This window comes from Chiloscyllium plagiosum, chromosome 10 (genome assembly GCF_004010195.1).
Source record: "Chiloscyllium plagiosum isolate BGI_BamShark_2017 chromosome 10, ASM401019v2, whole genome shotgun sequence".
NCBI lineage: Eukaryota > Metazoa > Chordata > Chondrichthyes > Orectolobiformes > Hemiscylliidae > Chiloscyllium > Chiloscyllium plagiosum.
Genome location: NC_057719.1, coordinates 43,669,086 through 43,689,962, shown reverse-complemented (window position 1 = coordinate 43,689,962; position 20,877 = coordinate 43,669,086). Strand labels below are relative to the sequence as shown.

The following is a 20,877-nucleotide window of genomic DNA, read 5'->3' as shown; positions in this document are numbered from 1 at the left end:
AGGTTTTGGTAACTTGTTCATTTATTCTAGCTTTGAGGGAAAAATTACTTTAAATGGGCTCACAGCAACATTTCTTTTCACAAAGTAACTTAAATACTCTTGGGAAGGAGTGTTGTTCATTTTGTGCTGATGGCAATCTGAAATGTAATTCATAAATGCCTGAAACTACTTATTAGGCAATCTTAATGTCATACTAGATAATTTCCTGGCTCAGTCTTAAATTTCTATTTTCTATTTTCTATTTTTGTTAACTTTTGAGAGGATCTATTCCAGGATACTGAGGGAGGCTAGGAAGCAGATTTCTGGAGCCTTGTCTGTGGCTATAAAGAATACAAAGATCTGTCAAGATTGAAGACTGAAGAATGGCCAGTGTTGTTCCTTTGTTTCAGTAGAGCAACAGGAATAGTCTAAGGAAATTATAGGCTGGTGAGCCTTCGATCAGTATTATGGAAATTATTGGAGAAGATTCTTTAGGGACAGGATTCACTCACATTTGGAAAAGAATGGATTTATTAGGGATAGTCAGTGTGGCTTTGTGTTGGGGATGTTTTGTCTCAAATTTCATTGAGTTGTTTGAGGGTAGGCGAGTGGATGTTGCCTATATGGATAATGTTAATTATTGATGGAAGATTCTGCTACAAAGTGTCGTCTGAAAGTTAAGTCAATGTGCATTTTTGTAGCTGCGCTTGAAGAGGCTTCTGATGTTTGGTATGATGGATGTAGCAGAATCTAGCATATTTATAATTTTGTGATGTTTTGTGTTCCATTTATCATTTAGGAATTGTAATAGCTAATTAGAACATAGAACATAGAACAATACAACACAGAACAGGCCCTTCGGCCCACGATGTTGTGCCGAACTTCTAACCTAGATTAAGTACCCATCCATGTACCTATCCAAATGCCGCTTAAAGGTCGCCAATGATTCCGACTCTACCACTCCCACGGGCAGCGCATTCCATGCCCCCACCACTCTCTGGGTAAAGAACCCACCCCTGACATCTCCCCTATACCTTCCACCCTTCACCTTAAATTTATGTCCCCTTGTAACACTCTGTTGTACCCGGGGAAAAAGTCTCTGACTGTCTACTCTATCTATTCCTCTGATCATCTTATAAACCCCTATCAAGTCACCCCTCATCCTTCGCCGTTCCAACGAGAAAAGGCCGAGAACTCTCAACCTATCCTCGTACGACTCCCTCTCCATTCCAGGCAACATCCTGGTAAATCTTCTCTGCACCCTCTTTAACCCTGTATTCCGCATTCTTTTTTGTCTTTCCAAAATGGACAACCTCACACATGGCAGGGTTGAACTAGTCATCTGCCACTCCTCAGCCCAGCTCTGCATCATATCTAAGTCCCTCTGCAGCCGACAACAGCCCTCCTCACTGTCCACAACTCCACCTATCTTCGTATCATCTGCAAATTTACTGACCCACCCTTCGACTCCCTCATCTAAGTCATTAATAAAAATTACAAACAGCAGAGGACCTAGAACTGATTGCTGCGGAACTCCACTTGTAACTGGGCTCCAGGCTGAATATTTGCCATCTACCACCACTCTCTGCCTTCGACCGGTTAGCCAGTTTTCTATCCAATTGGCCAAATTTCCCTCTATCCCATGCCTCCTGACTTTCCGCATAAGCCTACCATGGGGAACCTTATCAAATGCCTTACTAAAATCCATACATCAATAGCAAAGTAATTGATGCTTAATGTAGATAAATACTACTTCAAACAGTTTAACTTATCCAGATTTGTATAGTACATCAAATTAGAATATTATCCCTACTTTGTGAAAAGTTCTTTGTTTTGATAATTGCAGTTCAAGCTTCTCCAGAATAAAACAGTAACAGCTCTGATTAACTTGTTAACCACAGGAACTTGGGTTTTTGGGGTGAAAAGTCTGCATTTGCCTGACACACTGGGAATCTAAATCTCAGAATTATACACTGAACCAGTGAAAATTAAAACTTTTTAGTGTTTAATAAGTGTCCAAACCTATTTTCTAACAAGTGGTGACATCTTTTTTTTCCCATTTAAACACACTGTACAATCTTAGATTTTGGTCTCTTGGGATCAGGCAGGGCACCAACATTGCAACTGGCCTCTTTTAAACTCAGTTGCCTTGGAGAAGAGTGGGGTCACTGACTAAGAAATGGAGCTTATGTGAGGACTGAAGATTTTGTCTTTAAGAAATTCTGAGTTACCCACTACCAGCTGTCTGACAAGCAGTGTATCAAATCAGATGTTAGAGAATTTGAAAGAGATGTGTTGCCACTAGGCTGGGTGTTACCACCCGACATATGAACTTGATATGTTCCTGGGTCATGTGACCAAGTGCATTACAATGAGAAATAAGGGCAGAAAAATAGCAAAGTAATGTTTTGGGAGATGAAAGAGAATTTTTAGTCACTGAAAATCTGGTAATTGCAGAACAGGTGAGAATAGCAGGACAATGCAAGTGCAGTCCCTCTAGCTAGATGACAACAGAGAAGCCTGGAGGAAGGAGCTATTGTTAATCACATCAAAGCTTCTCTGTGGATAATGAAGGATGCAGAAATATAGTTTGTCATGCTCATACTTGCATTGGATGTCATTGATGAGTTTGAGAAGTGCTTTTTCAGTTCTTTGACAAGGCAGAAACCTGATCGAAATAACTAAGGGTGTAAGTTTGCTCAGTGAGCTGGAAGGTTTGTTTTCAGATATTTCATCACCATACTAGGTAACATCATCAATGAGCCTCTGGTGAAGTACTCGTGTTCATGACCCATTTTGTATTCATGTGTTTAGGTTTCCTTGGGTTGGTGGCATCGTTTCCTGTTCTTTTTCTTAGAGAATGGTAAATAGGGTCCAAGTCTATGTGTATGTTGATAGAGTTCCGATTGGAATGCCGTGCTTCTAGGACTTCTCATGCATGTTAGTTTGGCTTGTCCTAGGGTGGATGTGTTGTCTCAGTTGAAGTGGTGTTCTTCCTCATCTGTATGTAAGGATACCAGTGAGAGTGGGTCATGTCTTTTTGTGGCTAGTTGGTGTTCATTCTCACTCTCCCACACATGTTGCAGCTTCTGACTTTAGTTGTCTTCGTTGTTATTATCCTTGGAGCTAATTTTAGTAATTATTTTGCAGTTGACAAAATTCAGTTTGAACCTCCATTAAGAAAAGAAACTGAGGCTCACTGTGAAATGGTAAGTGTGAACTTCATCCTTTAACTACTTAAAAAGACAATTAATTTAATCTCTTTGAAAATAATTGCTAAATTGGTGTAGGAACATTAAACATTGCTTGCGATTTTGCACAAGTTGTGGAAAGGAATCCTACATTTAAAAAAAAAAGAAATCCCCAGCATTGTAAAAATTTAAAAACATTGTTCTCTTTGGAAAATGTGAAGTTGTTCACTTTGGAATGGAGATCAAAGAACAGGATATTATTTAAATGGAGAGAAACTACAGCAAACTGCAACATAAAGGAACTTGGGAGTACTTATGCACAAAACACAAAGCTAGCACGCAGGTACAACAGGTAATCAGGATGACCAATACAATGATGGCTCTTATTTCAAGAGGACTGGAGTTTTACAGTAGGTAAGTCTTACTGCAACTATACAAAGTACTGGTGAGACCAGTTCTGGAGAACTATGAACATTTTGGTCCCTTATTTAGGGAACATATCGATTTACTGGAGATAGTTCTGTGAAGGTCTGTGGTCTTGTGCATAACACATCTTTACCTTTATAAGCCATTCATCTATCCAATCTAAAATTTTGACAGTTGACCCATGGGCATGCATCCATTGGATCAAGATCTTACGTAAGAATCAGGTTCTCTGAATTTCAGATGGGAAACATTTACTGCTTTATCCTCATCCATAAAACCTGCAGTGCCAGGACTTCCACTAAGTTGTGGCAAATTTAGTTTGATTCTTGTCTAAATGTAAGCTTGTGTTATGCAATCAGAATATGCCCTTACAGATGATCCAAAAGGATTACACTGTTTCTCTGGGACCTCATTCCTAACCTTTAAAAATTAAGCCTTCATAGCCCTTTGGCCACCAGGTTTAGTTCATTGGCTGAACCAGCTATTTTAGCAAAAGTATTAATTTAGTCAAAATAAATAAAATAGCAACTTTTTTTTATTTTGAACATGGGAAGCTGATTCAAAAGCATTAATCAGTCCATTAAAATCATAAACCTTTCATAAAATTCTTGTAGATTTCTGACTGGCCATGGTAGTACTAGCCAAATTCTTCTCTCTTATTTTGCCATAATTGTAGAAACATTAGCTTGTAAATTATCATGCAGAAGTTGCCATGCTTTGTTAAATGGGTAAAGTTTCCATTCTGCAATATGCCATAAGTTGAAATCTGATGCACATTGCACACATCAGCCAAGGCTAGCTTTCCCACTGAATTTAGATGTGATAGGGGTCTTGGGGTCTATGTTCATAGAACTTTGAAAGTTGCCACTCGGGTGGATAGAGCTTGTAAGAAGGCTTATGGTGTATTAGAGTTCATTAGCAGAGGGATTGAATTCAAGAGTCGTGAGATCAGAGGAATAGGTAGAGTAGACAGTCAGAAACTTTTTCCCCGGGCACAACCGAGTGTTACAAGGGGACATAAATTTACGGTGAAGGGTGGAAGGTATAGGGGAGATGTCAGGGGTGGGTTCTTTACCCAGAGAGTGGTGGGGACATGGAATGCGCTGCCTGTGGGAGTGGTAGAGTCAGAATCTTTGGTGACCTTTAAGCGGCAATTGGATAGGTACATTGATGGGTGCTTAAGCTAGGACACATGTTCGGCACAATGTCGTGGGCCGAAGGGCCTGTTCTGTGCTGTATTGTTCTATGTTCTATGTTCTAGGGGTACGAAACATACTACAAACTTGTGAACTGCCCATTAATTTGTAACAATATATGTGATGTCTTGAAGCACATTCCATTCAACAGGATATTAATTATTTTAGCAAACTATATGTAGGGAATTCCCTTTTGTTCCACAAAGTTGTTCAAACTGCTAAGTTTTGAAGCTCCTGGAAAAACAGTGGACATGATATGGAGGTTGTCCAGTGTTGGGTCATGATTCTTTGAATCGGGGCTAAATCTCAAATGCTTGTTTTGTAGACAGTTGCACTCAAATCTTCTCCTTTAACAGCAGAGAACCTCATTATCTAACACACAGATTATCTGTAGATCATGCAATTTATTTTTTCCCCAGTCTTTGTTCTCGAAATAGTTATTTTGTGTTTGGTAGATGCACGTATGCAGGATTTCTTTCTACCCCCCTCCCCTGCCTTATGCTTAGTAAATCACAGTTTCACCATTGCATTATAAATTCTGCAGTTGGAAAATATTATGGTAGCACGACTCCAAGCAGTGGCAAGAATATCCGATTGGAGTTTAAAGCCCAAGTTAAAGTCAATGGATGGAGGAGTATAGATTCTTGTTCACTCACTAACATTTCTCAACAAGTGTAGAGTGACTCCATCTTACAGTGTGGATCACCTTGAACGTTTTAGTGGTATTGAACTAAAGCTATAATCCCCAGGTCCTGATTGACTTCATCCTAAGGTCTTGAAAAAAATGGGTGATGAAACGGTTTTAGATTTCCAAAATCTCCTAGATTATGGAAAGACTTCATCAGACTACAAAGTAACAAAGGTGACTGCTCTATTCAAAAAAAGTGGTAGGGGATCATAACAAAGAGGAAAACTACAGTTAATTTGACATGTATTTTATGACAATACGGGAACCTCTTAGAGGATATAACAAATGCCGTTGTACAGAGCCAGCATGACTTTGTGAAAGGAAAATCAGTGGAGATTTTTTGAGGAAATAACCAGCAATGTGGGTAAAGGAAAATCTGTGGATATGCTGTAGTTGGACTTCCAGACAAGGTGCCACTCCAAAGATTACTTTGCAAATGAAAAGCATGGTGTAGCAACTAATACAACAGGCTGGATGGAGAATTAGATATTAACATGAAATGATATTCAGAAATGAGTCAATTTTCGGGTTGTCAAGCTGTACCAAGTCAGGCACTACCAGGGTCAGTGTGAGACGGTCAACTATTAACTAATTTAAGTTAATGACTTGGATGAAGAAATCAAATGTATGATTACTAAATTTACTGATGACACAAAATGGGAAGGGAACACAAGGGATTTGCAATGAATGTCAGTGGATTGTGAAAGTGAGCAGAAATTTGAAAAATGACAGATGAAGGAAGGAGGAAAAAGTAAACAAGCCAACTTTGGCAGGGACAATGTAAGAGCAGCATTTTATTTAAATAGAAAAAAAATTAAAACTCCCAAGTACATGAATCACAAAAAGTTAATATGCTGATTCAGCAATGATCAAGAAAATAATTGGAATGTTGTCATTTATTGCAAGGAGGAAATAATGTATAATTAAGGATGTTTTGGTAGTTGTAAAGGCATTGATAAGGCCACATTGGAGTGCTGTACAGTTTTGGTCTCCTTATTTTAAAATTCAAATGCATAAGAAGCAGTTCAGGAAGGTTTCACGTGACTGACGTAACTGCCATGAGTGTGAGGTTGGGTCTCTATCAATTGGGATTTAAGCATATGAGGTGATCTCATTGAGTCATACAAAAGCCTGAGAGAACTTTACAGGGTGTATGCTGAAAGGCTATTTCCTGTTATGGGAGAGACTCAAACTTGGGGACACAGTTGTAAAATAAGGGGCCTTTCACAGATACAGATGAAACCTACAAAATAAGAGCATGTTTTGGCCATTCGGCCCTTTGAGTCCACTTTATTCATTATAATCATGGCTTATCATCCAACTCTATAGTCTGTGTTATGAAGTTGAAGGTGTGTACTATACCTTTGAGAGAGTGAATGGTGTTCTGAACTGAGAGATTGCAAGCACCTGTGATGACTAGATGGCTATCTGAGTGTACTGGAAAATTGAAAATATATAGCATTTGGCTGTGAAATGGATACCCTGAGGTTGGCTGCTGTTTGGTTAAATTCAAATTGTTATCAAATCAGTTTAAATTTTGCCCCAAGATACTAAACCCCAATTGAGTTTGAATTTATTATTTTGCCAACCAATGAGACGATCTGATGTTGGGGATATAAATATGCAGGTTTTTTTGAAAATTGGAGGCAGAGCAACTGCCATTGAGAGAAACACTCTCTATCAAAGGTACCTTTTCATGTTAAACATTTTTGCAGTAAAAAAGAAAGACGATCACCCAGGGGGATCTTCAGCCATAAGAAGAAAGACAGACACCAAAGACAACAGTCGCTATGTGGTTTTGAAATTAAGTTAGAAACTTAGAATCCCTACAGTGTGGAAACAGGCCCTTTGGTCCAACAAGTCCACACCAACCCTCTGAAGAGTAACCCACCCAGACCCATTCTTTATTATCCTATATTTACCCCTGACTAATGCAACTAACCTAAACATCTCTGGACACTATGGGCAATTTAACATGGCCAATTCACCTAACCTGCACATTTTTAGACTGGGAGGAAACCGGAACACCCGGAGGAAACCCATGCAGACATGGGGAGAATGTGCACACTCAACACAAACAGTCGCTCAAGGCTGGAATCGAACCTGGGCCCCAGGCGCTGTGAAGCAGCAGTGCTAACCACGGAGCCACTGTACTGCCTTGATGTAATTTTAGTAAGTGTCTTATTGGAACAGCATGTTGTAATAGAGTTGGAGGCAGGTAATAAGCAGTTAAAAGAAAGGTGGGCTTAGAGTTATGAATAGTTGTTGTTTAATGTTCACTTTTAGAGTTAACGAATAAATTGATTTTTTTTAAATAGTGGAACTTGGGAGTTCTCTGTCACTCACACTTTAACAGATTACGAGGTGAGGCAAGCTTTTCTGAGTGCTTGGTTTAATTAACAGAAGGGTTAACTGCCATGTTGTAGCACCTGTCCCTACCTTTTCCCTATAATCTTTGATCCATTTTGCGCCAAGTGCCATATCCAACTCCTTGAAATCATACAATGTTTTGGCTTCAGCTGCTTTTTGTGATAGCAAATTCCACAGGTTGTTCACTCTCTGGGTGAAGAATTTTTTCCTCCTCTCTATTCTAAGTGGTCTACCACATATATTCCATTCCCCACAGGATCATGAGTCCTTCCAACTTTCTTTGGGAGGAGTCAATGAAGGCAGTCTTTGAATATTTTTAAGGTCAAGGTAGATTGAATCTCTTCGTCAAGATTCTAACGTTACTGTGGGTGGAAAGAATTGCATTTGAGGCCAAATTGGATCTGCTAGGCTCTTACTGTGTGGTAGAGCAGCTTGTGTTACTGGCCTAATCTTGCTCCTAGTTTACAGGTATTTTCTAGTCCACCTGTTCAGAGATGTTTTTATAGAAGACCATAAAATTTTTTAATGATCTTTGAGGCCATATGTGGTGCTTCCTTGAAAAGAAAACCTTCAGCATGAATAATTGTCAACTATTGACTGGTTTTATTTACTTTCCTTCAGAGTTTGGTCATTTGGGATTTTTAACATGAGTGTATTAAACTATAGATGTGATCTGTTTTAGGAATACCCAAATTGAAATTTATTGTAGTTTGTTTGGATAAAAAAGTAACAATTCAGCCATAGCGAGTAGTGAATTTATTACTCAAGTTTCCATAGAACAGTTGATGAATAACATGAAAAGCAGCTTGAGAAAATTGCTTAAATTGTTTGTTTAATTTAATGTTTAGGCTTGGAAAACCAAATATTGAGTACTTTATTGTTTAAGAAGGTCCTATTGAATCTTAATCCTTAGATTATCATGGTTATCCTCTGTCCCTATATATCAGATAAATTGTTTATTTTCAACTGTAATTTTGATTATCTAATGTTGATAACAGGAATGTGCAAGACTTGATCAATCCCTGTCAACATTTATTTTACAAGTGTGTTTTTCAGATTGCAATGCTGTACAAACCTGTTAAGAAATTTCTGTTAAATGTGTTGCACAGGAGGTAACCAAAGAAACAGTATTTGGCTCATCCTGGACCTCATTTGCAGATGGAGGAAACAAGTAAGTAAATGACACTTCAAATATCCTTATTCTGGGAGGATGAATAATATTCCTTGAGAGAGCTGTGGCTCATTAGTTGATCGTTGTGTACAAATGTTTAGTGTGGCGAAGTCTAAAAATGCACATTGAAACAAGAAAATGTTAATTTTTATGATAAAATTCATGAGAAAAGCTGGAAAATAATTTGCACACTATTACTGGCTTTTTACTGTCAGCGTGAAGTTGTTATCAGCTAGGCCAACCGTGTACAAGGATGCCATTCAGCAGTGTTAATGAAAGGTTACGGTTAAAGTTGTGTTGATTTATTACACAATCGTTTTTAAAGTTGTCTTCACAGTGGAGCATTTTTTGTTTCTGTAATCAGACCTCATTTTTGACAAATCAAGACTTGCAACTTCAGTATTCCATGACTGGGATAGCATGCCATAGGTCTAACGATTATTCCTTACGTACTATGTAAGACACCTGACATGTGTTCAATGCTCAAGTGCTTTCATATTCATTTTGTCAGACAATACTAATTAAATAGTCATTATATTGAAGTTAAAATTGATAAGGCTTATTACAATACAATTATTTAGAAGCAGAAGGATAGCATGAGAGTTGATGCACCTAATTTAGATTAAAAGGTGAATCAGTTCACAAAAGATTTGAATGTCATCTTGAAGTTATATTTTACACAGTTGAACAATTTGTGGCAACTTTCATAATGCCACTCAGCTCATCGAGTCTGTTCTGTCAATCGATCATGGCTGATATGTTTCTCAACCCATTCTATTGAGTACCCGCTGTAACCCTTCATCCCCTTACTAATCAAGAACATATCTATCTCTGTCTTAAGTACACTCAATGATTTGGCCTCCACAGCCCTCGTGATAATGAATTCCACAGATTAACCACCCTATGGCTGAAGAAATTCCTTATCTCCATTCTGAATGGTCGTCCCTTCACTCCGAGGCTGTGCCCTCAAGTCCTAGTCTCTCCTCCTTGTGGAAACATCTTCACGCCCACTCTATTCAGGCCACTCAGTATTCTGTAAGTCCTGAACTGCACCTTATGTCAAGCTCTTCATCCTAAGATGATTCTTGTAAATCTCCTCTTGACCTGTTCAACACCAGCACTACCTTCCTTCGATACGGAGCCCAAACCTGCTCACAATATTCCAAATGCAGCCTGAGCAGAGCCTCATACAGCCTCAGCAGTGCATTTCTGCTGTTGTATTCTAGCTGTCTTGAAATAATGCTAACATTGCATTTGCCTTCCTAACCGCCAACTAAACCTGCATGTTAATCCTAAGAGAATCCTGAAATAGAACTCCAGTTTCTTTTGTGCTTCTCCACTTAGAAAATAGTCTGTGCCACTATTCTTCCAACCAAAGTGCATAATCTCACACTTTCCCATGTTGTATTTCATCTGCAATTTCTTTGCCCACTTGCCTAGCATGTCTTGTGCAGCCTCCCTGTATTCTCAACATTACCTGTCCCTTCAGTTATCTTTGTGTCATCAGCAAACTTAGCAACAATGCCCTCAGTTCCTTTGTCCAGATAGTTAACTGTGTAACATGAATAATTGTGGTCCCAACGCTGACCCCAATAGAACTCCACTGGTCACGAACTGCCATCTTGAAAAAGTCCCCTTTATCCTTGCCAATCAACTAAATCTCTACCCATGCCAATATCTTGCCTCCAATGCCATGAGCTCATCTTATTTTGCTGCATGCCGCTTCCTGTGCAGCACTTTGTCAAAGGCCTTTGTCAAAATTCTAATTGATTTTGTTAAAGTATCTATTCAAGACAATTCAGGGAATCCCTGATAGACTTGACCTGTAAGCCTGTCTTGGTTTGTCCCAGAGATTGTAATCTGTGGTAGTCTGGAATATAAAACTCTTACAGACAGTTTAGTTTAAATTATTACCTTTTATTTACCAATAGCATCAATGTTACACTATAACGTAGATACCTATAAGCCAGGCATGAACTACGGTTCTAAAACCATTAGTTGGGAAGCAGCGCCAGCTCTTACCCTAAAAGCTCTCTCCGGCTACTCCCCTTATTGCAGCCAACAAGCTGTCTTTATACAGAAATTGGTATTAAAATTACAAAAATGCCACATGTCCTTAATCAGATAAGCAGCAATAAAATGGCAAATGTTTGCAGAGGAAGAGAAACTCATTGACCGGTCTGAGTACGCTTGACTAATTAAGCTACGTGCAAACCTTGATCAAGCTAGGCCCAAATGGCCAATTGCTTTGGCTAGATAATCTTCCCTTTTAACAGTACATCATAACGAGGGACTAGTCTAAATTATGTGGGAAAGGTCATGAGGTAACCCTGCTCAACTAACATGTCCAGGATCATTGTCCTACAAAATAGCTTTTTCTTTTAAAATCATCTTAGATTCCCAGAATTCAAATTAAATTCATAACATTCACCGATCTCGAGCTCCAGGGAACAACACACAAACATTCAATCCATGTCAAGCCAATGTTCACTCAAATGAGGCCACAAAGAGTTAATCTTTCCACCAGCATCTGTCCGCTCGCTCTCACGCTCTCCCGTTTTCCTAGCTTGTAAGGGTAATGAAGCATTCACATTCCAGAACAGTCAGGATGAGGGAACTGAACTTCGTAAATTCAAATCTGCTCAGTGTGGTATACATGAAAATGTATCCAGATCGTTCTATTATGTATGAATTTCTGTTGTTTCAAATTATCCTGGAAACTCCTTCCATTGCTGCTCCACTGTCTTCTCTGCTAGGTGCCCCTTCCAATCAACTCTGCCCAGTTTCTGCTGGAGAATGCACAGCCTCGGCAGGGGCTGGGTATCAAGTTAGTGCCCGATCTCTGTAAAGACTTCCCCTCTGAGTATAAAGTTTACTCAAGAAGAACAGGAAGAGAAGGGAAAGAAGTTTTAATTTTAAGAGATACGGGATCTGGTCAGTCTAAATAGTAAGAAATGAAAGTATTTGCACTCTGTTAGATGAGAGGATGATAATTTGTGGAATAAATGGACAGAGATTTAGCATTCCCCTGTGTAAAATCAGGTTAGAGAGCCAAATCAAGACTGGGGAAGTTACAGTGGAAGTGATTGACAGAGTGTCAGTTCCAGGAATACAGTTTGTTTTTGGCAGTGACCTAACAGAATCTGAGGTGGGAGTGACGCCCCTTGTGGTGGGAAAGCCAAAGGAAAACAAAAGGAACTGAGAAGCTAAAAGAAAAATACCCTGGAATTTTTCCAGACTATGTGGTAACAAGATCGTACTGCCATAAGTTACAGCAAGAAAGTGAAAGATGAAGGAGCTGAGGTTCAGTTAGCTGGCCCCCTGTTTGATGTAATGGTGCAGGAAAAACCTGTACAGATAGGGATGTATACAAATATGTAAAAGTATTGCCACATGAGAAAGATATCAAAGCTTTTTTTATTCCTTTGGAAAAGTTCCTTGCACACTGCAGGGTGAATTCTATCATGCTATGGTCACTGCCTCCTAGGGTTCCTTTACCTTCAGCTCCCTAATTAAATCTGCCACATTACATGTCACTGAATCCAGAATAGGCTGTACTACAAACTGCTTCAAAAAGACCGTAATTTTCCACAAATTTCTTGTCTTGAGATCTGCTACCAACCTGATTTTCTATGTCCACCTGCATATTGACGTCCTCCCATGATTATTGTAATAGTGCCTTTCTTGCATGTATTTTCTATATACGGATTTATTTTCTTACTCCCATCCTGACAACTGCTAGGAGACCTGTACACAATTCCCATCAGGGTCTTTTTTTCCTTCGTGTTTTTTTTTAGCTCCACTCTCTCAGATTCTGAACCTTGTGACTCTATATCACTTTTTTTTGGATTAGATTACATTACAGTGTGGAAACAGGCCCTTCGGCCCAACAAGTCCACACCGACCCGCCGAAGCGAAACCCACCCATACCCCTACATTTACCCCTTACCTAACACTACGGGCAATTTAGCATGGCCAATTCACCTGACCCTGCACATCTTTTGGACTGTGGGAGGAAACCGGAGCACCCGGAGGAAACCCACGCAGACACGGGGAGAACGTGCAAACTCCACACAGTCAGTCGCCTGAGGCGGGAATTGAACCCGGATCTCAGGCGCTGTGAGGCAGCAGTGCAAACCACTGTGCCACCGTGCCGCCTATATTGCTTATTGCTATTAATTTCATTTCATTTCTTACTAACATAGCAATCCTGCTCTCTCTTCCCATCTGACTGTCCTTGTGATAGGATGTGTATGCTTGGATATTTAGTTCCAAGTCCTGATCTCCTTGCATCCAGGTGTCTGCAAAACCCATAACATTGTACCTTCAAATTTCAATCGGCTCATTTGCCTTGTGTCATAAATTGCATGCATTTAAGTACTACATCTTCAGTGCTGCATTGACCATCCCCATATGTGCTGTGCCTGAAGTTAGATTCATGACTCTTTCTGTCGTATTACTTGTTTTGGCTGCTGATCTCCTCCCCTCCCTGGCGCGACACACACGCACAGACACACACGCACATGCAGACACACACACCCACCCACCCACCCACCTTAGCTCCATTATTTTCATGTGTCTATCCCACCCCCCAACTATTTACTTCAAAGCCCTTTCTGCAGCTCTAGTTATGCAATGCGCAAAGACTCTTGTCCTAGCATGATTCACGTGAAGCCCAATCCATAAGAATACCACCCTCCCCCAGTACTGATGTCAATATCCCTTGAGTTTGAATCAGTTGGGCCATGTGTTTACCTCTTTAACCTTGTGCCAATTTGTTCGTAGCACATGTAGTAATCCAGGGATTATTACCTTTTGGTTACTGTTTTTTAATTTAATTCTGAGCTACTCCTATTTCCTCAGTAGAACCTCTTTTTCTTTATACGTTTATCTATGCGGACCATGGCAATTGGATCTTCCCTCCCACTCAAAGTTCCACTTCACCCCAGATGAGATATCCTGATCCTGGGCACCAGGCAGGCAACACAGCCTTCTGTTGTCAATCCTGGCAACAGAACAGTGTCTATTCGCTGACTGTGCTATCCCTGATTACAACTGCATTTCTCTTTTCCATTTCCTGAATAGCTTTATGTACCTCAGTGCTATGATTAGTTTGTGCATCCTCCCTGTAGTCCACACACATCCACACACGGAGCAAGAATCTCAATTCTGTTAGATAAACTCAAGACTGAAGCTTTTTCAGCATTACCTCCGGGATCCTCCTTGTCACATCATCCTGTCCCTGATCACTGACCTAATTTTAAGGTAGTTGATCTTAGGGGTGTGACTACCTCCTGAAATGCAGCATTCAGGTAACTCTCCCCATCCCTGATGTGTCCCAGTGTTCGAAGCTCAGACTCCAGCTCAGCTCATCTGCTTTGAGCCAGAGTTCCTCAAGCAGCCAATACTTGTTACAGATGTGGTCACCATAAAGTACAATGGGGTCCAACAGCTCCCATGTCTTGCTTTTAGAACACATCACCTGGCCTGGCATATCTATTTTAATTACTTAGTTTCTCATTTAATTTTTTGAAAATATCATACTTAGCTTGTAGCCTATAAATATTTCCCTCATTTACCTTTGGTCCGAAAATAACTTCAAATGGTCAAATTAGTAGCCATCTCCAACTAGTGAATTTGCACTTTGCCTGTGATGTTACTGTTTTGTGCTGGGCCATTAGCCTATTTTGTTTAAAAAAAACCTTACAAGCTATTAGCCAAAAGAAAGCAAGCAAAAAAAACCCTTTCCTTTTCTACATCAATTTCCCAATTTGCCTTCATATTCCCAAAGGATATAATCGTTCAGGCTGTGTCTCACTCCGGATGAGAGATTTCCTTTCTGTCTTTGCAGAGCTTAATATAGTTTTCCTTCACATGAGCTAAATATCAATTCCAGAAAATTGGGAATTCATAATTTACACAAGCTACGTTCTACAGCAAAGTTTTATGCAAAAATAAGCCTTGCAGATGTGCTAATTTTGAGGTATTGACTGCTTTCCTCTAAATATCTCCTTAATGGATTGACCATGATAAAGACATTTGTCAAATCTACCTTAGTCTGCATGCAATACATTAATATTGTGAGATTAGTTTGTTTAGTTTGTAATGCACAGTAATGTAACCGCAAAGGTTCAATTCCTATACCAGCTGAGGTCACCATGAAGGTCCTTCACTCAACCTTGTCCCTCACCTGAGGTTTAGTGACCCTCAAGTTAAACCCACCTCTGAGAACAGCCTATGATTCTCCAGGACTATGGTAAGTTTATTGATACTGTGTGAAAATGGAATGGGTCAATCTTCAAATAATCTGTTCGATGGTAATTTTCCAGTTGATAGTGAGATTCAGTGGTAATGCCGTTAAATGTCAAGGGGCAATTCTTTCTCATTGGTGGTTGTCATTGTCTGGCACTTGTAGCTTAAGTGTTACTTGTCACATATCTGCTCAAGCCTGAATGTTGTGTCGGTCTTGTTACATTTGGACACTGACCGTTTCAGTATCTGAGGAGGCGTAAATGATGCTGAAGATTGGCTAGTCTTTGGTGAAAATGCTCACTTCTGACCTAATGATGGAGCGAAGATTGTTGATGAACCAGATAAAGATAGTTAGGTTTAGGGCATTCCCCTAAGGAACTTTTGCAGTGATATCCTGTGGCTGAGGTGATTGACAATCACCACTATCTTGATTTGTGCGACATAAGGCTAACAGGTAGAATTATCTCCCAACTTGGTTTGCTTGGGCTCCTTTAGTCACTGTCACTTTTCCTGCTGAGTTCTGAAGTTACAGCTGATTATTGTTGAGCATGTTGATAGCGCTGTTGATCACAGCTTCTATAATTTTACTGATGATTGAGAATTAAACCTGGGAGATAATTGCCTGGGTGGAATTTGTCCTGTGTTTTGTGAGGGGACATATCTGATCAACTTTCCAGATGGATGCCAGTGTAGTTACTGTACTGGAACAGCTTCGCCAAGGGGTGTGGCTAATTCTGGAGCGCAAGTCTTCAGTTCTTTGCAGTGCTCAGTGCTTTTCATTGATTGTTATATTATGTGGACTTAATTGAATTGGTTGGAGGTTGGTATTTACAATACTGCGAACCTCCGTATTGAGGTTTGCACTTCTGGCTGAAGTGGATGCAAGTGCTTCAGCCTTGTCTTTTGGGGTCTTTTGATGTCCTGGGCTTTCCCCATTGTTCAAGATGAGACTATATTTGTGGTACTTCTTTCTAATTATATAATCATCCACCTTTGTTCACAACTGGATAGGGCTGGACTGTGTAGCTTACATCTGATCCATTGAATGTGTGATTGCTTAATTATGTCTGTTAATGCTGCTTGATATGTATGTTGTCACTTTTTAATTTCATCAGGTTGACAACTCATTTATGCCTGGTGCTGCTCCTGACATGTCGTCCTCATTCAAAAGGTGACACCTGTGTCAGTGCAGAAATGAATTATTGGGGTACTATAGTAACAGGAGGGTATGATGCAGGGGAGTGGTTCAAGGTTGTCACTGTTTTGTTAGATAACAGAACTAGCTGTGATATTCAATATGTGGTATGATCAGACCACTATACAGTTTAAGCAGGACTTCTACGTCATTATTTTGACTGCATTGTCTAGCAGGCATTGCTTACCTATGAGAAGATAACTTGAGCTCTGAGTTTACCATCATAAGTGTCTTAACTTCATTCTTAGATGTTTAGCACAATTTATAGAACACCTGCTTTTTCTTTGATTTGCAGAATCTTTATTCTGATTCTTCGTCATACTTTATCTGCTACTTTCATTCCCTTGTGCATTCTGTCTAGCTTGTTTTGTGCACTCCTAGTTGGTTTTGATTAATTTCTATGAACTTGAACTGTAACCACAGAACTTAATTACTCTAAGAAATCCTTACAGAAATTTTCAGGCCCACGAGTCAACACACCCTTTCACTAATGCCTGTTATTTTCTGGCTGTATAATTGAGACATGTTGCTATCGTAACAAATTTCTGTAATTGGTTATTTCAAAATATTGGATTGTGTGTGCAAAATGTTTCTAATGTGTATGATGCTGTAACCTTAAGTTTTATATGCTTTAAAGGTGGAAGATGCTAATTGGTAAGGTTACCTTTTTACTGCCACTTATTTTTAATTTACCAGCAGCTGTAGTATGCTGTAAGTTCCACTTATGGCAATCTGTTTCTTACACTTCTCAGGCATGAAGCACATCTTGTGCATCCTACTCTACAAACTCTTTCCCTCTTTTTGTTATGATTCCAAAGGAGCCTTCTTAAATGTGTTGAGGAAGATTGGAACAACGGTAACTCAACAGCTTAATCAGTAGCTACCATGTCTCCATCTGCTGTACTACATGTGTTTTGTGGTAGATGCAATGGTGGTTCTGAGATGGGTCAAATGTATGTTTTACTGTCCTAAATAAAAGTTTATCCCAATTTGACAATGTTGAGATTTCAATTGTTTCTATTCTCCTTCCAAGTGGGCTACCCAAAACTCTTATCTAGAACCATCCTCATGGTAGATGTGATTTGTATCAAATTATTTTTTTCAAGTATGTATGTGAGATATAATTACATACATTATAAGGTGCTGACAAATCTAGTGCATAGTGGTCATATCACAGTTTCCTTCTCTCCCCATATTGAACAAGGAATTTATTAATAAAAAGCTAAGTGCCACTAAAAATAATGAAAAAGACAATGTAAATCATACCAAGTGGTAGATACAAAATTATGATCTCAAATTAGCGAGTTTTGTGAAGATTTGTAGCTCAGGTCGAGTGTCTGGATGTAGGTTTGCTTGTGGAACAGGAAGGATTCTTTTCAGATGTTTCGTCACCATGTTAGGTAACATAATCAGTGAGCCTCCGGATGAAGCACTGGTGGTATAGCCTGTTTTCTATTTACGTGTTTGGGTTTCCCAAAGAAAATCCAAACACATAAATAGAAAGCAGGCTACACCACTAGTGCTTCAACTGGAGGCTCACTGAAGATGTTACCCAGTATGGTGATGAAACATCTGAAAACGAACCTTCTAGTTCAGCGAGCAAACCTACATCCATGTGATCTCAAATGTTTTTGAGATCTCAGTTGGGTAGATCCTCAGTCAGTTACGTACTTCTGGGAAAGGGCAATGATAAATACGTTAGTATAAGATTGGACGATGGTGAGAAAATATTATCAAGTTTTAGAAATAGCCTTTTACCAACATTTCTCAAAAAAAATACATAGAAGTGGGAAAAGAAATAATTATTATAATGTGTGGACTTTTCTAATTTCCAGATGAGCAGGTTCTGTACAGATATGGATTAGGGTATAATTATAGATTGTCACTCATTACCTAACAAATCTTATCTTGAATTGCAACTTGTACTTCTGAGGTGTAAGAAGGATTGTGTGACTTCATCTGAGAACCATATTCCCTGTGTTCACCCGTTAAAATCTTCCCAAGCAATTTAAATTGAAATATTATACATCTGTCTTAGTTTTCATTATACACCATATTTGAGTCCATTTTTCAAAATATTTAAATTGTTTTTATTTAATATATGTTAATATTGTGATGGTATGCATGCTTCCATCAATATAAAGCATGCTTCCATCAATATAAAGTTTTCTGTTAACCTCCGTCACTATAATGTGGAATGCTATAAATCACTTTTTAGGGGACACATAGCACACCTGGATGAAGACTTTGAAAACGAACCGTAAGTGCCCTTGTAGATTGTTAAATTTGAATAAATTATAATGAATTACAATGTTAATATTTCTATAGAATCATAAAATGTTTTCAGTTGCAAATGCAATGAACCAATTCGAATGATCTATTTGTGGGATGGCAAATTTGAAGGCTTCATGGTAGGATTTGCATTAATTTTACAGATATTAAATAAGACTAAATCTTTTTTCATAACCAGCCTATGAGCATCGTAGAAAATCTTAAATCAGCTTGTTTCAGCAATTTACTGAAGCTCAATTTAGTTAAGCTATTATTGATGTCAGCTTACCTTCTGTAGAATGGGCAATGAAGAATTGTAGAAAATAATTTCAGATGCTTTTGTGTAAGTATACAGACTAAACCATGAAGAGAACCAGAGTCACCATTAGAGTGGTGCTGGAAAAGCACAGCAGGCCAGGCAGCATCGGAGGAGCAGGATCAGGAGTTTCCTGATGAAAGGATTTTGCCCAAAACGTCGATTTTCCTGCTCCTCCGATGCTGGCTGACCTGCTTTTCCAGCACCACTCTAATCTTGACTCTGATCTCCAGCATCTGCAGTTCTCACTTTCTGTGAAACCTTCAAAACCTTCTAAACCTGTTACTCTCCCATCCAAAAGAACACTGACGGCAGGCACATGGGAACGCCACCACCTGCATGTTCCCTGTAAATCATACGTCATTGCTTGAAAATATCTTGCTGTGCTTTCACTGTCACTGAGGGGAAAAAAAGCTTGAAACTCAGATGTTAAAAGCCACGTGGCCATAATATATAGTCTCGTGGAGTCAAGGAGCTATTTTGCCACTTCCTCTGAAAGTTGTTTAAGGATGGATAAAAGCCTTGCCTGTCATCCTCAAACAAATAAATAAAAGTGGGACTAATTTTGTCTTTGACTTACAGCTTTAGGAGAAAGAGAAGTATAAATGTTCGTATTTCTATTAGATGTTATCTCTGAAATGAATTTGCCTGAAGATTGGGGAACTGAGCTTTTGCTGGTTTTGTATTTCTAATGTGTGAAATCTTAACATATTTCTATCTTCATGTTATATCTACATTGCATCCCTTTTGAACTTTGTTTAACTATTTGTATTTTTCTATAAGGTCAACACTTAAAAGAGTAGTTCCACCTCCCCTTCCACCAAAGGTGAGTACTTATGCAATTGTCTCTCTTTTTCTCCCTCCCCAAAAAAACAGAACTGATGTATGTAATCCCTACTAGGGGAATTTTAAAAATCAAATTTCATTGTTAAATTGTGTCTTTTTAACTTAAATTGGTCAAAATACTACACTATACCAACTTTACATGGTTGGAGTTAAAATAAAATATCGGGCTGTTAGGCTTGCAATTAAATAGGTTAAATGATACATTTAGCTTAAGGGCCTTCACTGTTACTGAAGTATATCACCTGCAGCAAAACTTATGATGAATTACTAGTTATGCACAAATCATCAGAATGAAAAAGTTTCTGAATCATTGTAGAAATTTGATTGTATGGTTTCTGCATGAACCCCTAAAACTTCATTGTTAGCTCACGAGCCATATGTAGTGGATTGAAACCAGGATTCTTATTTGAGTTAGATAATTATGCAGTCTTTGAAATATTACAATGAACTGTGAGAAGTGCAAATGCAAGTTTTTCTTGGCTTCACAAAACAGGAAACTACTTTTGGCAGATGTGCATTTCTTTTCTTTTCTCTCTTGTCACCCTCTGCACCTCAACCCAGAGTATTCATCATCCTAAAATGAAAGGAGCTCTCTGTCACAGCAACTCTTGAGAGTCTAATGGAAGATGAGTTTTAAGTTGAGGTGTGATTTTTAGACGTGGATGAAAACAGATGCTAGAAATTAAATGTCAGAGTTGGGGGAGCTAGTTCAGGAGAAGGTGGGATATAGAGCAGACATTTTCCTACAAAGGAAAAGGGTGAGGCACTCTTACATTAAAAATGTCCCTGTTCATTTAGGACCATACAGGATAAGTAAGTTAAATCAAAAAGGAATGTTAAGTTGAGAGGACTATTGAAAGCACAGTGGTGAAATTAAAGAGATCAGGAATGCAGAGTAAAGGCATACCAGCTTTTTCTTTGTTAGAAAGACATTTAATGTGTTTTAAATTTGAATGATTCCTTTAAGATTTCACTG

The 20,877-nt window shown here is 39.0% G+C and overlaps 1 protein-coding gene across 2 annotated transcripts in view; it reads left to right on the top strand.

Annotated features, from left to right (window-relative positions):
* The window catches only part of map4k5 (mitogen-activated protein kinase kinase kinase kinase 5), a 182,643-nt gene that overhangs the window by 124,572 nt on the left and 37,194 nt on the right, over window positions 1-20,877 (top strand). Inside the window, exons 14-17 of one of the 2 annotated variants that reach the window (XM_043697612.1) lie at window positions 3,130-3,188; window positions 8,960-9,021; window positions 18,687-18,728; window positions 19,839-19,881. In XM_043697612.1, the coding sequence (XP_043553547.1) occupies window positions 3,130-3,188; window positions 8,960-9,021; window positions 18,687-18,728; window positions 19,839-19,881 (206 nt within the window). The remainder of the gene's footprint in view (window positions 1-3,129; window positions 3,189-8,959; window positions 9,022-18,686; window positions 18,729-19,838; window positions 19,882-20,877) is intronic. The other variant, XM_043697614.1, reaches the window with a different exon arrangement.